This window comes from Schistocerca americana, chromosome 8 (genome assembly GCF_021461395.2).
Source record: "Schistocerca americana isolate TAMUIC-IGC-003095 chromosome 8, iqSchAmer2.1, whole genome shotgun sequence".
Lineage (NCBI taxonomy): Eukaryota > Metazoa > Arthropoda > Insecta > Orthoptera > Acrididae > Schistocerca > Schistocerca americana.
This window is the reverse complement of record NC_060126.1, coordinates 512,088,485-512,101,753: the sequence shown is the minus strand read 5'-3', so window position 1 is coordinate 512,101,753 and position 13,269 is coordinate 512,088,485. Positions and strand designations below refer to the sequence as shown.

Here is a 13,269-nt window from a genome sequence, read left to right as displayed (position 1 = left end):
GATCCCGGTTTGAACCCCAGCCTGGTACACATTTCCGTTTGTCACTGATGGGACCCTTGCTGTTTATGTTGTGTATCAATGACCTTGCAGACAATATTAATAGTAAAATTGCCAGACTTTTTGCGGTTGATGCAGTTATCCATGATGATGTACTGTCTGAAAGAAGCTGCATAAATATTCAACCAGATCTTGATAAGATTTCAAAGTGGCGCAAAGATTGGCAACTTGCTTCAAATGTTGAGAAATGGAAAATTGTGCACTTCAAAGATGAAAACATTAAAAATAAATATAGTATCCTAAAACTATAATATCAATATGTCACTGTTGTAATCATCCATCTCATACAAATACCTGTGTGAAATGGCATGAATACATAGGCTCAGCTGTGGGGAAAGCAGGTGGTAGACTTCAATTTACTGGTACAATACTGGAGGAGTGCAGTCAGTCTACAAATCACTCGTGTAACCAGTTCTAGAACATTGCTTTTGAGTGGGAACTCTACCAAATAGGACTAACAGGGGATACCAAATGTATACAGAGAACATGAATGTTCACGGGTTTGCTTGATCTGTGGGAGAGTATTGCAGAGGTATTGAAGGAAACGAATTGAAAGACTCCTCAAGATAGACGTAAAGTATCCAAAAAACTTCTGTTAACAATGTTCAAGAACCAACTTTAAATGCTGACTCTGGAACTCACATATGGATCATGAGGATAAGATCAAAACATTAACTTCGCATGCAGAGGCATTGAAACAATCATTCTTCCTGTGCTTCATATGTGAATGGAACGGGAAGAAACCCTAATAACTCCTACAATGGGACATAATGTCTGCTATGCTCCTAGGATGGTTAGCAGAGTATAGATGCAGATGTTTTTAGAATATTTTTGCTGTTGCACTGTGTGATTGATTCTACGAATAGAAGGAGAAATATCTCTTTATTTGGTTCTTTTTCATTTCAAACTCTATCCCATTTAAGATTTAGTGCCCTATTTATTTTTTTGTCACAGCAAATGTTTCTTCTGAAGGTTGTTCTTAAATGAACAAGCTTGTCCTCCAAATACTGTGGTTCACACATTCTTCCAGCCCAGTTCACTAATGTTTTGATCACTCCTTTTTTCTGCTTGGGATGGTGATTGGAATTTTTGTAAAAGTGTGTATCAGTGACTGTGCTTTATGTAGACTATATGCCCTAAGGTTCAAAAAGGTTTTCCAATTGGCTGCACATATAACAAAAGTATCAACCTCATACCAAAGGAACAAGAGGGTTTCATCTTCATTGTCTGAAGGGCTGCTTCTTCAAATTTTTGTAACAAAATTTCTCTATCACTACACATGGTCACACTGTCAGTTTGCTCATGACATCTGAACACTGAAAAGGACCTACACCTGCCAATTAGTACAGCAGAAGTATATAAAATTCCCCTTTGTACACACCTCAAGAAAAAAAAAAAGTGCAGTTGTTTCCTGAGGAAGACACATACAATCAGCAGTAGCAGACCACATACTATGATCGGGAAACCATCAAATTCATTTCTTCTCTGACACAGGTTTTAGCAAGCTGTAATTATTACTACACTGTGATACACAGGGAGGTCATAGACATTCAGAAAAAAATGATTTCAAGAAGAAGAAGAAGAAGAAGGAAGGGAAGAAGAAGAAGAAGAATTGAAATTAACAAGTTGTGGTCATTAGTACTAAATAAAACAAACAGCACCAGCTCTTCCCCACTACAATCTCAACAGTATATAATGGTGTGACTTCCTAATCTCAGACACAATGTCATGAGGTGGCCATCATGTGCATATATATAAACAGTTCAGCTTTCCAAACTTGTCTGAGTCTATAACAGCTTTCTGAGTAGTTAAACTCTCTGATGAAGTCTCCAGTAATGGAAGATGAAATGTTGGGCAGAGAACTATGCCTTTTGCTATGACCTTATGTCCATGTCAGGCTGCATGTACATACAAAAATGATAAAGAAGATCAATAAAACAATACAATAAATGCAGTACATGAATCAAATACCATCAATAAATGCTTATTCAGTTTCACAAAAACTCTAAAGATTAAGGACTAGGAAAGAAGTAGGTGACCAGCAGATAACTAGGGCTGGCCCTTTCAAAAATACCTGGGCCTACATTCTGATAAAGAACTAAATTGGTCAAACCATATCCTGGATCTGTGCTCTACAACTTATGCTTTATGCATTGTTTGCTCTTATAGGAATATAGCAACTATTAAATCGATTTATTGCAATTATTTTCATGCTATTGTGACATGTGGAATCATACTTTGGGGAATTTAGCCACTAGCTAGAAAAGTGCTTCATGCACAGAAAAAAACAATAAGAATAATTTGTGGAGTCCACTGTCAAGCCATATGCAGATATCGTTTTACAGAACTTGAAATCCTTGCACCCACTGCACAGTATGTATTATCCATGACTTGTTTCATAAGGGAACAAGTCCCTTTTTTAAACCTAATAATGTGTATCACAGTCATGATACCAGAATAAAAGAAGACATCCATTCTGAGCACAGAAACCATGGACTGCCATGGTCTCGCCAATGTTTACAGCAAGCTGTTCAGTGCGTCTGTGAACAATGACCCAAATGCCACATGGTTTTCTCCTGGACTGTAATTTGGACATTGTTGTTACCTACTAACAATGTTTGACTCGAGAATAGACTTGCCTATCTGCCTAATGCAGGGCTGTCTTTGCTCTCCATTCAACTGGCCACTGTGTTTTCTGCAAACAATCTGATGGCATATTGGCGAACTGAGAGTGTGGATCATATCCAAGTGTTTCGTACAAACAGTGTTCCCAGCACTGACATGTGAGTTATTTAACACTTGTTCAGGGTACTGTATTGTTTTGTATATTCATAGATGTTGCTTTTCATGATTTATTTGTAAATAGATTCCTCTCAATAAAATCTGTGTTGCTGAAGAAGCAGAGTCAAAACAGCTCCAGTGGAAAACGACACAACCAGTTTTCTTTCTGATCCAGCATTGTACTCCACCTCTGTGGAGCTTATCAGTAGTTGGACACTTAACCCTAACTTTCTTTTTTTTACACTAGTCTGCAATGTATGAATTTCTAAACACATTCTTGTCAACAGAAGGAAAAGGGCTGTCAAAGAGGATCATATTAAGTTAATTTTTGTGTTAAATCTGCTATTTACTAGGCATTTTTATATCACAGCAGGAATAAAGAGAATTTTTGTTTCAGCATCGTTCATCCCTTATGAAGTTAATTTCAGTTCAAAGTAATGGCCCTTTCTAATCTGTTATGGAATTATGGATGTTATTATTCCTTCTGAATTATGATTCATTACTTAAAAGAAATTGCATTAGGGATTTTATGTATTGTGAAGTTACTGGAAAAGTCAGTTCCTTGGAGGCTTTAATAGAAAATATTGAAAGTAATACAAAATATGGTATGAGCAAAGCAAGCACCTCATGAGATAAAGTAAATTTAGCAAAAGAAAAGAAAAAATGCAATTTCATCATGAAAAATGTGCACAGTTGAATGCGAGATTTTTTGTCTCCCTCCCCTTTCCCCCAGTGTGCCTACTGAAAATTTATCAATTGTTGCAGCTCTCACATTGATGCAGAGTCTAAGGATCAGATCTATATGTGACACTGGTACTGTCACTTGAAGCTAGAAATTGTAGTAAAATGATCGTGACATACTAATATAATTTCTTTGTGTATCTATTTTACTGGATCTCTGACAATTTCGCGTGTTCATTGCTTAACTTCTTTAATCAAATGAAGCTCTATGGTTGCAGAGACCTTTTCAAGTCTGAAACATCTATGATGTATACATGCAGACTGAATCAATGAATGAAAATTTGTACTGGCTGGCCTTGGTCCAAATTTTCATTTATCACTTCAGTCTGTATACATAGTTAACTTCTTTATTTATGCTAGTATATTGCCTTATGTGTAAGTTTATCTAGCAGTTGCTGTTCATGATGTGCCATTCTGCCTGCTGAACATTAAACAAGAAAGTGTGAAATTCTGTGTCATTAATATTATACTATAATTTTAGATTATACTGTGTTTTAGTGTAATTTTGGACTCGTATAAATAAATAAACATCAATATGTTCCCATTACCAGTACTGAGATTTTAATTTTTGTGAAGAAAACCTTGACTCTCTTGTATCCTAGTGATTCAGTCACTTTCTTGATCAATGAATCACACATGAAATAACTAAATAAATAAACTACTAAAATGTCTGTGGATTTTCATATGGAACACATGATATGCATTTTGATTCCAAAGCTACTCTTATAATTTTCCAGAGCTACTTACAAGAACTGCTGAAGGCTATTTATATAGATAAGTGCAATGTGTTTGGATATACAGCATGGAGTCTGGTAGACAATTTTGAATGGGCAAGAGGATATACGTGAGTATGAAAATTAATGTAAACATTCTTACTGACAAATTTTATGGGAATAAAAATAAATATTTTTATGCAACTGTTTTGCTTTTATCAAAATGCTGAACGTATAATTGCTACAAAAAAATCTTTTCTACTCTGTTGCAAGATTGGAAATGCTTGAAGGATCTACATGATACTTTTTATCACAATTTTTCTTTTTATTGTATTTTATTGGTCTATAAATCATTTCCAGTGGAAGAGGTAAAGTATGATATACAGAGGTTGAACAAAAATATGGAAAGACCTCAATAAATGGATGCTTGAACATAAATGCAGTTGCTGGCCAAGCCTGCAGGCTGCCCTGTTGTATTTTGCCATGAATGGCACGTTTGCAATGTCCTCAACATGTTGCAAGTGCCATTTGTGGTCAAAGCAGTGTTAAGTAAAGTTGAACATGGGCAAATTGTTAGCACTTGTATGATGAGTTCTTCTACAAACAAGGTAGCTGAAGTATGTAGTGTTTCAAGAGGCACTGTACCAAATGTCTATACAGCATACAGGGAAGAAAAACCTCATCCTCTAAATCACAACATGGACAAAGGTGTGTGTTGATTCTAATGTTCATGATGGATAGGCAGTGAAGAGGATTGTCATGAAAAATAACAATACAATAGCTGCAAAAGTCACAGCCTGAACTGAATGTCGCACTCACGAACTCTATCAGCATGAAAACAACATGAAAGGAACTCCATAAGCAGCAAGTTCTAGGCTGACCTGGAATTCCAAAAGCAATTATCAGTCATGTAAATGCCCATAACAAGAATTGTGCTGTGAAAGCCATAAAATCTAGACTATTTAACAATGGAAGAATGTAATTTGGTCAGGTGAGTCTTGTTTCACATTGCTTCCAAACTTCTGGCTGAATTTATGTCCCAATAGTGAAACATGCAAGAGTTTGGTGATGATTTGGGCAGCCATACCATGGTATTCTATGGATGCCGTGATTAGTCTGCAAGGTTGCATTACTGGCAAGGATTATATGACTGTTCTGGCTGGTCAGGTCCATCTCACGGTACAATGTTTGTTCCCCAGTGGGAATGCTGTGTTCCAAGATGACAGGGCCACTGTTCACACAGCTCACATCATTCAGGACTGGTTTTGAGGATGGAATGTCACATCTCCACTGCCCACCACAGTCACTAGATCTCAATGTTATGGAGGCTTTGTGGTCGTCTTTGGAGAGATGGGAGTGTGGTCTCTCTCAACCTCCATTGTTGTCACCTGAATGTGCCACTATTTTGCAGGAATAATAATATAAGATTTTGTTGATAATCTTACAGGACATGTATTTATCCGTTCTGAGATTAAAAGAAGCTGTTTTGAATGCCAACGGTTTTCCTACACTGTATTAGCCATGGTAATGTGTATTGTTTCAGTCTTTCCTATATTTTTGTGCTCCTGTCCTGTGGAAGCCTGTAATGGCCAGAGTATATTTCCAGAGGTGTCCCTTGGTAGCTCCATCATTCAACTTCCTGTCATTCCAAACTGAAAAGGTCATAAATGAGTCTAACGGGGACTTTTTCAGGTTCAAATTGTTGCATGTCTATTTGTACTATAACTACACTCTCATGCTGATCGATGTGAGTGATGTCGTCCATGTGGTTGATGATACTTACTATCGTGTTGGAGGTTTCCTTAAGGATCTCCTCAGGTTTCAGTCTATTGACGGTAACAGTCATAAATTTCCATTTCAATAAGATGTCACACATGTCACTGTCCCATTGAATCACTCTGTGCAGACCTGATACAGTGGTTGCAATGTCGGGCAGACAGTACCACCTGTCAGCATTGTGTAGTTGCAGTCCTTTAGGGCTTGATGGATGGAGATGCTATGTGAGCCATGTGTGGTCCACTGGTAGAGCAAGTGGTTCCCTGGAAAGTACTTATGCAAGAAATGCACAGAGGTCTTCTTTATATGCTGAACACATGCCTAAAATGCCCATGGCAGGGCTTCTTGACACTTGATGGCTTTTTGTAGCATAAGGTGCCAGTGCTCCACTAGTCCATTACATTGAAGATGGTAAGGTGTGGTTCGGAAGTACTGAACACTGCACAGATGACTGAGTTCAGTAAAAAGTGGTGATTCAAATTGTGTGCTTTGATCAGTAGCAGTTGAGGCAGGATGACTAAAACTGGACATTCATAAACTGACAAATGCTTTTGGCGTGGTTTCTGAGGTGATATGAGATATAGGTATAGCCTCAACCCACTGAGTTACCCTATCAGCTGCAGAAAGGATATGACGAAAACCATCTGAGTTGGGGTGAGATCTGATGAGGCCTAGATGGATGTGCTGAAAGCAGCCCTTAGGAACTGACTAACAGCCATGTCGTTGTTGTGCATTCCATCCTATTTTAGACTATTGGCAGACAGCATGTGATTACATCCAAGTTTTACAATCTTTTTTTTGTTATTTGGGCACACAGAGCAGTCTGTGACAAGTTTCACTGTTGGATGGTTCTCTGGATGTGATAGCCTGTGTAGTTTACTGAAGATGAGTCTCCATATGCCAAGAGATACCAGTAGTGAAAGATGATTCAGTAAAGCATCACAAAGCACCTCTCTTGAGGAGAAATGAACAGGCTGGCATTCTACTTACAAACCGACAGTGGTGTTGTGTAAGAGTTCACATAATTGTGTGTCCTGTAGTTGTGCTTCTGCTAATTTATCATAGCCAGTAATTACTGAGAGCACTTTGATCCTAGAGAGCTAATCAGTGCCATGAAGATGTCGGACACCTGCTGTGAACTGTGGAATATAAGTTAATTGACAAAAATGTGGTGGGCAACAGTCTTTTGCCGGATCGTGAATGGAATCTGCTAAAGGCCAATGAACTGTGTAGATGGTCAAAGGTCTGCCCTTCAGTCTCCTTTAAAGTGCCATACTGCTTCATACACCACCAGCAATGCCCTGTCAGAAGTTGGTTGCTTGCGCTGGAAGTCAGTTAACCCTTTGGAAATAAAGCTAGTGGTTGTTGTGTTACATCTACTGTGTGTTGGAGAACCACTTCAGTTGTGGAATCAGCTGTATTAACAGATTTGCATTGGGTAATGGGTGTGCCAGCACCTTAGTCTGAGGAAGGCACTCTTTAATTGTCCAAATGTCTGTTGCACATGTGGAGCCCACTGAATGTCACTTTTGCCTGTAATGTGTTTGCCTGCTAACGTATTCATCAATGGAGCCTGAATAGCAGCTGTGTGAAGTAGATGTTTGCGATAAAAATTTATCGTGCCAAGGAGTTGGTGTCATTCTTGAAAGTTACATGACCAGGGTAGTTGACTAAAGAGCTCAGTTCATTGTATTGTAGGCCATATACCATCACTGGTAACAGAATGCCCATGGAAAGTAACTACTGACTTTCACAACTGACATTTTTCATCATTGCCTGTGATGCCAAGTGTATGTAAGGCATTGATGACCAGTTTGAGATGTTCACCATGTTCATGTTGAGAAGTAGATGAGGCTAAAATATCCTCTAAGAAGGCATAGCAAAAGGGAAACTGGAAAAGAACATTATTTATGAACATTTGCTGAGTCTGCGTTATTTTTTTAGTCTGCATGGGATGCAAAGAAATTCACAAAGTCCAAAAGGGATGGTAATAGGAATCTCTAGTGTATCCTCATGGTTTTTGGGGATCTGCACATAAGTGTTTTTGGAACACTGCACATGGAGGCGCCTGCTAAATTATGAGTGAAGTCCTGAATATTTGGAATTCGATAACTGTCCGGGTTAGTGCAGGTGTTGAGATCCCAATAGTCACCACACATTGTATGTGTGCCATCCTTCTTGTAAGTGAAGTGTTTCTTGTTTGATGTTGAGGTTGCACTGGGTTAGTTGCTGCAATTTCAATGCTGGTGTCAGAGAGTCTCAAAATATATGTTGGTTGTATTTGTCTTTGTTGACACAATGCATGATTCGTGAGCTGCCATTTGTGGAAGGTGGCTGCATGAATGGTGAGGTTGCACCAATGATCTCAGTTACAGAGCATTCACAAATAAGGGAGAGAGTGTCACAGATAAGATTAGTGAGCTGGGTCAGCAATTATTAAAACAAAACTATTTTTCATTTTTGAAATTTCATACACTAACTTTATCCTCCAAATATGAATATATTTTGTTGACTCCTGCCTACATAGGGAGAAATGATCATTGTAATAAAATAACAGGAATCAGAGTTCACACGGTAAGAGTTACATGCTATTCAAGAGTGGAATGACTGAGAAATGGCATGAAAATGGTTCTGTGAACTCTCCCTCTGCCAAGTACATCATTCTGAATTGCAGAGTGGTCACGTGGATGTAAATATCAAACGAATTTCTCTCTCTCTCTCTTCAATAAAATGAATATGGCAATAGACTAATTTGGGACTGCTCTGTCAGATGGGAACATAAAATCTCTCTTCAAAAATAATTATGTTTGTAAAGGTTTCTGCTGATGCTGCATGTATATGAAAAATGGAATGAGCAGGATTTGTTTGGGCTGACTCGAGCTACAAGATGCAAAAAAGAATTGCCAATACCTGCCAAAACAAAATAGAACATGCACCTGGTAACATTTAGGAAGGACACCCTGAATAGATGCACATACCAATATCTGTGCATAAGTAATTGAAAAGATGATTAGACTTCACCTTATCCTTTCTTCATGAGGTGATAGTACTCAGCAAGTTGTAGATGACAGCATATGAAAAATTTCAATTGGCCATTGTGAGTTAACTCACAGAAAATAGAATTTTGTGTTTGAAGCATATCTAATATTTAAAGAAGACTTTCACAAAGATTTATAAAGTAGTGTGCTTAATACAGTAGTTACAGATTACGTTAAGATAGTAAGCTGTTTCAGTAATGTGGATATGCTATTACAAAAATTAAACATGAAATAACAAGTTATGGTTCTTTATTCAAAAACATACCACCAAGATGTTTTTTACTCACAGTACACATATTGTGATAGTAAAGAATTTTGTGTTACTTAAAAAGCTACTACATATGTTTCTGTGTATGTTTCAGGGAAAAATTTGGAATTTACCAAGTCAACTTCACAGATCCCAATCTTGCAAGGATTCCAAAAGACTCTGCTCAAGCCTTACGCAAAATCATCAAACATCGAGCACTTGTACCCAATTTATTACAAGGAGAAATGCCTGAGCCAAGAGTAGTACTTGTTACGTGATCACGTGGAACAATGTACAGCATTAATATTAGTATAACAGCACAATAATTGTAAAGTGATACAGAACAAGTTCCTTGCTCATCAGTATAGTATGGATTGCTTCAATATAAAAATCTATTGTGACTTAGTATTGTACCACACTAGGGAAGAATTCTAGGATTAAGGAAGTCACAGAGCAACTGGATCATGTTTGCTATTGATAAAATTTATCACTGTAAAAAAAAGAAAATGTTTTGATGTAATGCATTTGTTGTGCTTTTAGTAAGTATAAATGTAATAGGAATGGCACAACTAAATCACTTGAAAAGTGAGTTCGCATATGACATAGAATATAAATCAAGAGATTTTGCTGTTAATGATTCTGAAAGAATCTGAATCATACTTTGTAAATATTTATTTTGTGCTTAGCTGTAAGTGACTCACATCAAAACAAGTGAGGCCTGCTGGTCTTCATGTGCCACTGTTAAAAAGACACCCAGCAGCTTTATGAATTTTTTTGTATATATATTGTTATGGAGCTTACAAACAGGCAAAACAACATGTGAAATGCTCAAATTTTCTAAATTACAAGCATATTTTTGTATTGATGTATGTAATATTACATGTGTCTTTGTAACTATTCCAGTACCCTTTTCCTCTGAAGTACATTATATGTATATTTATTTTAAATTCAACTTTATTCATTTTACACATGGTACATTCCCATAAAATATTTTGAAGTTTTTTAATGAGAGAAGTTCAGGTACCTACTTGCATCAGAAGCAGACTCCATTAGCAGCATTTTAAGTAGTTTTAACCATAAGTATGTCTCGTATCAAAGGCTGTTACAGCATTCATCGAAACTATTTTGCTTGACAACATCTCTCAACTGCAGACAGACTTTCACTGAAGTAAAAAAGATGGTTAGGAAAATCTTTAACTGGATGCAGTAAACAGAAAAGAATGAAAGCACAGATAGGATAAGGCCAAAGGGCAATAATTGGCTGCATTCATTTGAAAGGAAGCAATCCCCTAGTTATCTTAACGAAGACATGGAAACCAGAAAGAACCTAGATCTGGGTCGCTGGATAGGTAGTTGAACCCTTTGTCTTCTGAACTTTGAGTCTAGTGTGTTAACTATTATGCCATCATGCTGGGTACACCCAACATAGAACCCATAAATTTAGAGATGTAAAATTCATTCTTTGGGGGTAAAGAACTTTAAGAAAAAAAGTGCAACTGAGACCCATTGGTGAGGTGAGCATGAAGAGCACAAAATTGTGATTGCTACATAGCATTAATTTATTTTATTAACTGGTCTTTGGCTTACGAAGCCATCCTCAGACTTTAACTTGGGAGCCAAAAACCAGTTAATAAAGTCTTTGCTCGACTACTGCAAAATAAAATATAAGGCCTGTTAGACATAGCTTGGTTGGGTCAATGGAAAGGATTGTGGAGAGGGAGATGTTTGCTAGGGGCAAGTTAGGGAAACAAGTGCATCTGTCTCTCTATCTGTGACATATTATTTTTTTCATGCCTGTGACTTATACACTTCATTGAGTAACATTCACTAATGCTTGGGATATTTAAATTGTGATCTATAGTGCACCAAGCACTAGTTGTCACAAAAACTGTCTATTCCTATTTTTTGCTATCAGATTTTGTTTTAGCTATGGCATTTAGTCAGATTCAATGTTGTGACATCTTCATTATCAAAGTGAAAGTTATTGATGAGGGAAAAGCAGAAGGAAATAGGAAAAAGAGGGGAAAATACGTAACATAAAAATATATTACTGCAATAGTAAAAAAAGACTAAAACTAAACAACCCAATTTAGGCAGTAAAAATTTGCAAGAAGAATAAGATCCCTAAATTCAGTTTGACCTTTTAATGTGTATTGTGGGAGATGATTCTTACAACATAATATCTCAGTTTTCCCCAAAATATTTCAGGTGGTTTAACCTTTGTTTTCTCAATATAAAATCTTTAGATTATTCAACAAATTAGTTACAGAATGTCCTTGTTCAGAGAAGTGTGTACTTAAAGCTGGTATTGAAAGGGTTAAATTCAAATGTTCTCAAAATCTGATGTCAAAACCCCTTCTAGTTTGGCCAGTGTACGCCACGGGACAGCTTTCACATTGGGTACAGTCGACACCTGTAGCAGATATTTTTAGTTGGTGGTACATTCTTTGTGTCTGTATCTGCTGGTGATATTATTGGATGTGAAAGAAGTAGGCTTTGTGCTATTTTGTTGAAAACTGACATTCTGAGCCTGTGGCTGTGTAGTAAGTATATGTTGACTCTTGCAGAGAAGACAATAGCAATTAGCCACTGTTTTACAATGCTACTTATTTATTTAAATACCTCCATTACCAGTTTCAAACTGGAAGGTACATCTTCAGACTGCTAGTTCACATTAAGATACATTTTACATTAGCCTTCATTTTTTGTTTTCCCAACTGATGAAATTCCCTTGTGCTGGTAGTGTCCTACAACCAAAACAAGATGTGATAAAATGTCTTTTTAACTCTAATTGTGCCTCACAATGATTTTAAATGATGTAAACAAATTATACTAGTGGAAAGGTAAGTAACCAAAATAATTCCACTAGAATAATTTGCTTACATCATTTAAAATCTTTGTGACACACAACACAGTTAAAAATAGATTGTCTCACTTCTTGTTTTGGTTGTAGGACACCAAAACAAGATGTGATAAAATGTCTTTTTAACTCTAATTGTGCCTCACAATGATTTTAAATGATGTAAACAAATTATACTAGTGGAAAGGTAAGTAACCAAAATAATTCCACTAGAATAATTTGCTTACATCATTTAAAATCTTTGTGACACACAACACAGTTAAAAATAGATTGTCTCACTTCTTGTTTTGGTTGTAGGACACTACCAGCACAAGGGAATTTCATCAGTTGGGAAAACAAAAAGTGAAGGCTAATGTAAAAAGTATCTTAACATGAACTAGCAGTCTGTAGATGAACCTTTCAGTTTGAAACCGGTAACAACTGTATTTAAATAAATAAAAAGCAGTGTAAAAAAGTGGCTGGTTGCTATTGTCTTCTCTGCAAGAGTCAACCTATATAGTGGGCTTGAATGTCGGAGTCGATCTTCTCTGAGATTCTTCCAAAGTATCGAAATCTACATATCATAACTTCCTCCCCAGTCTCATGGTCCACATTCACCACAGTTATATCATTTCACTGACAGCCGCAAAAGGTGGTTGGCTTTAACTTTTTTTAAATGCCTTTGTTAATATTATTCACAAAATTTGCATCATAGCCATTGCTGTAGCCTATGCTATGTACTGAATAAATCCATATTTTCTTTCTGAGGCTTTGTTAAACAGGGAATGTTACACATTCTATAAAGCAATGACACAAACGAGTCGTGTTGTATGTTAAGGGCTCATTAGAGGTGTCGTGAAAAACAAGATCGGTAGCATTTACTTTTCTGTATCCACTGAATTCCATGTTAGAATTATTCAGAGTGATCAAAAGATCCAAGTAAGTACGTGATCTGCCCTAACTATGTTGGGCAGTGAAACAGATTTTGTGACATAAACCACTGAACTCATCTGCAAAACCACGGCAATCATCATTTTTCCCTTCATATAAAACTAGAATATCATCCACATATTTACC

At 36.9% G+C, this 13,269-nt stretch overlaps 1 protein-coding gene across 2 annotated transcripts in view; it reads left to right on the top strand.

The window, feature by feature from the left end:
• LOC124544843 (myrosinase 1-like) overlaps window positions 1-10,300 on the top strand; it is a 523,720-nt gene extending 513,420 nt beyond the window's left edge. For both annotated transcript variants that reach the window (XM_047123549.1, XM_047123550.1), the window contains exons 11-12: window positions 4,317-4,423; window positions 9,469-10,300. In XM_047123549.1, coding sequence (XP_046979505.1) covers window positions 4,317-4,423; window positions 9,469-9,631 — 270 coding nt within the window. In that variant the 3' untranslated portion in view covers window positions 9,632-10,300. The remainder of the gene's footprint in view (window positions 1-4,316; window positions 4,424-9,468) is intronic.
• The last annotated feature ends 2,969 nt before the right edge of the window (window positions 10,301-13,269 follow it).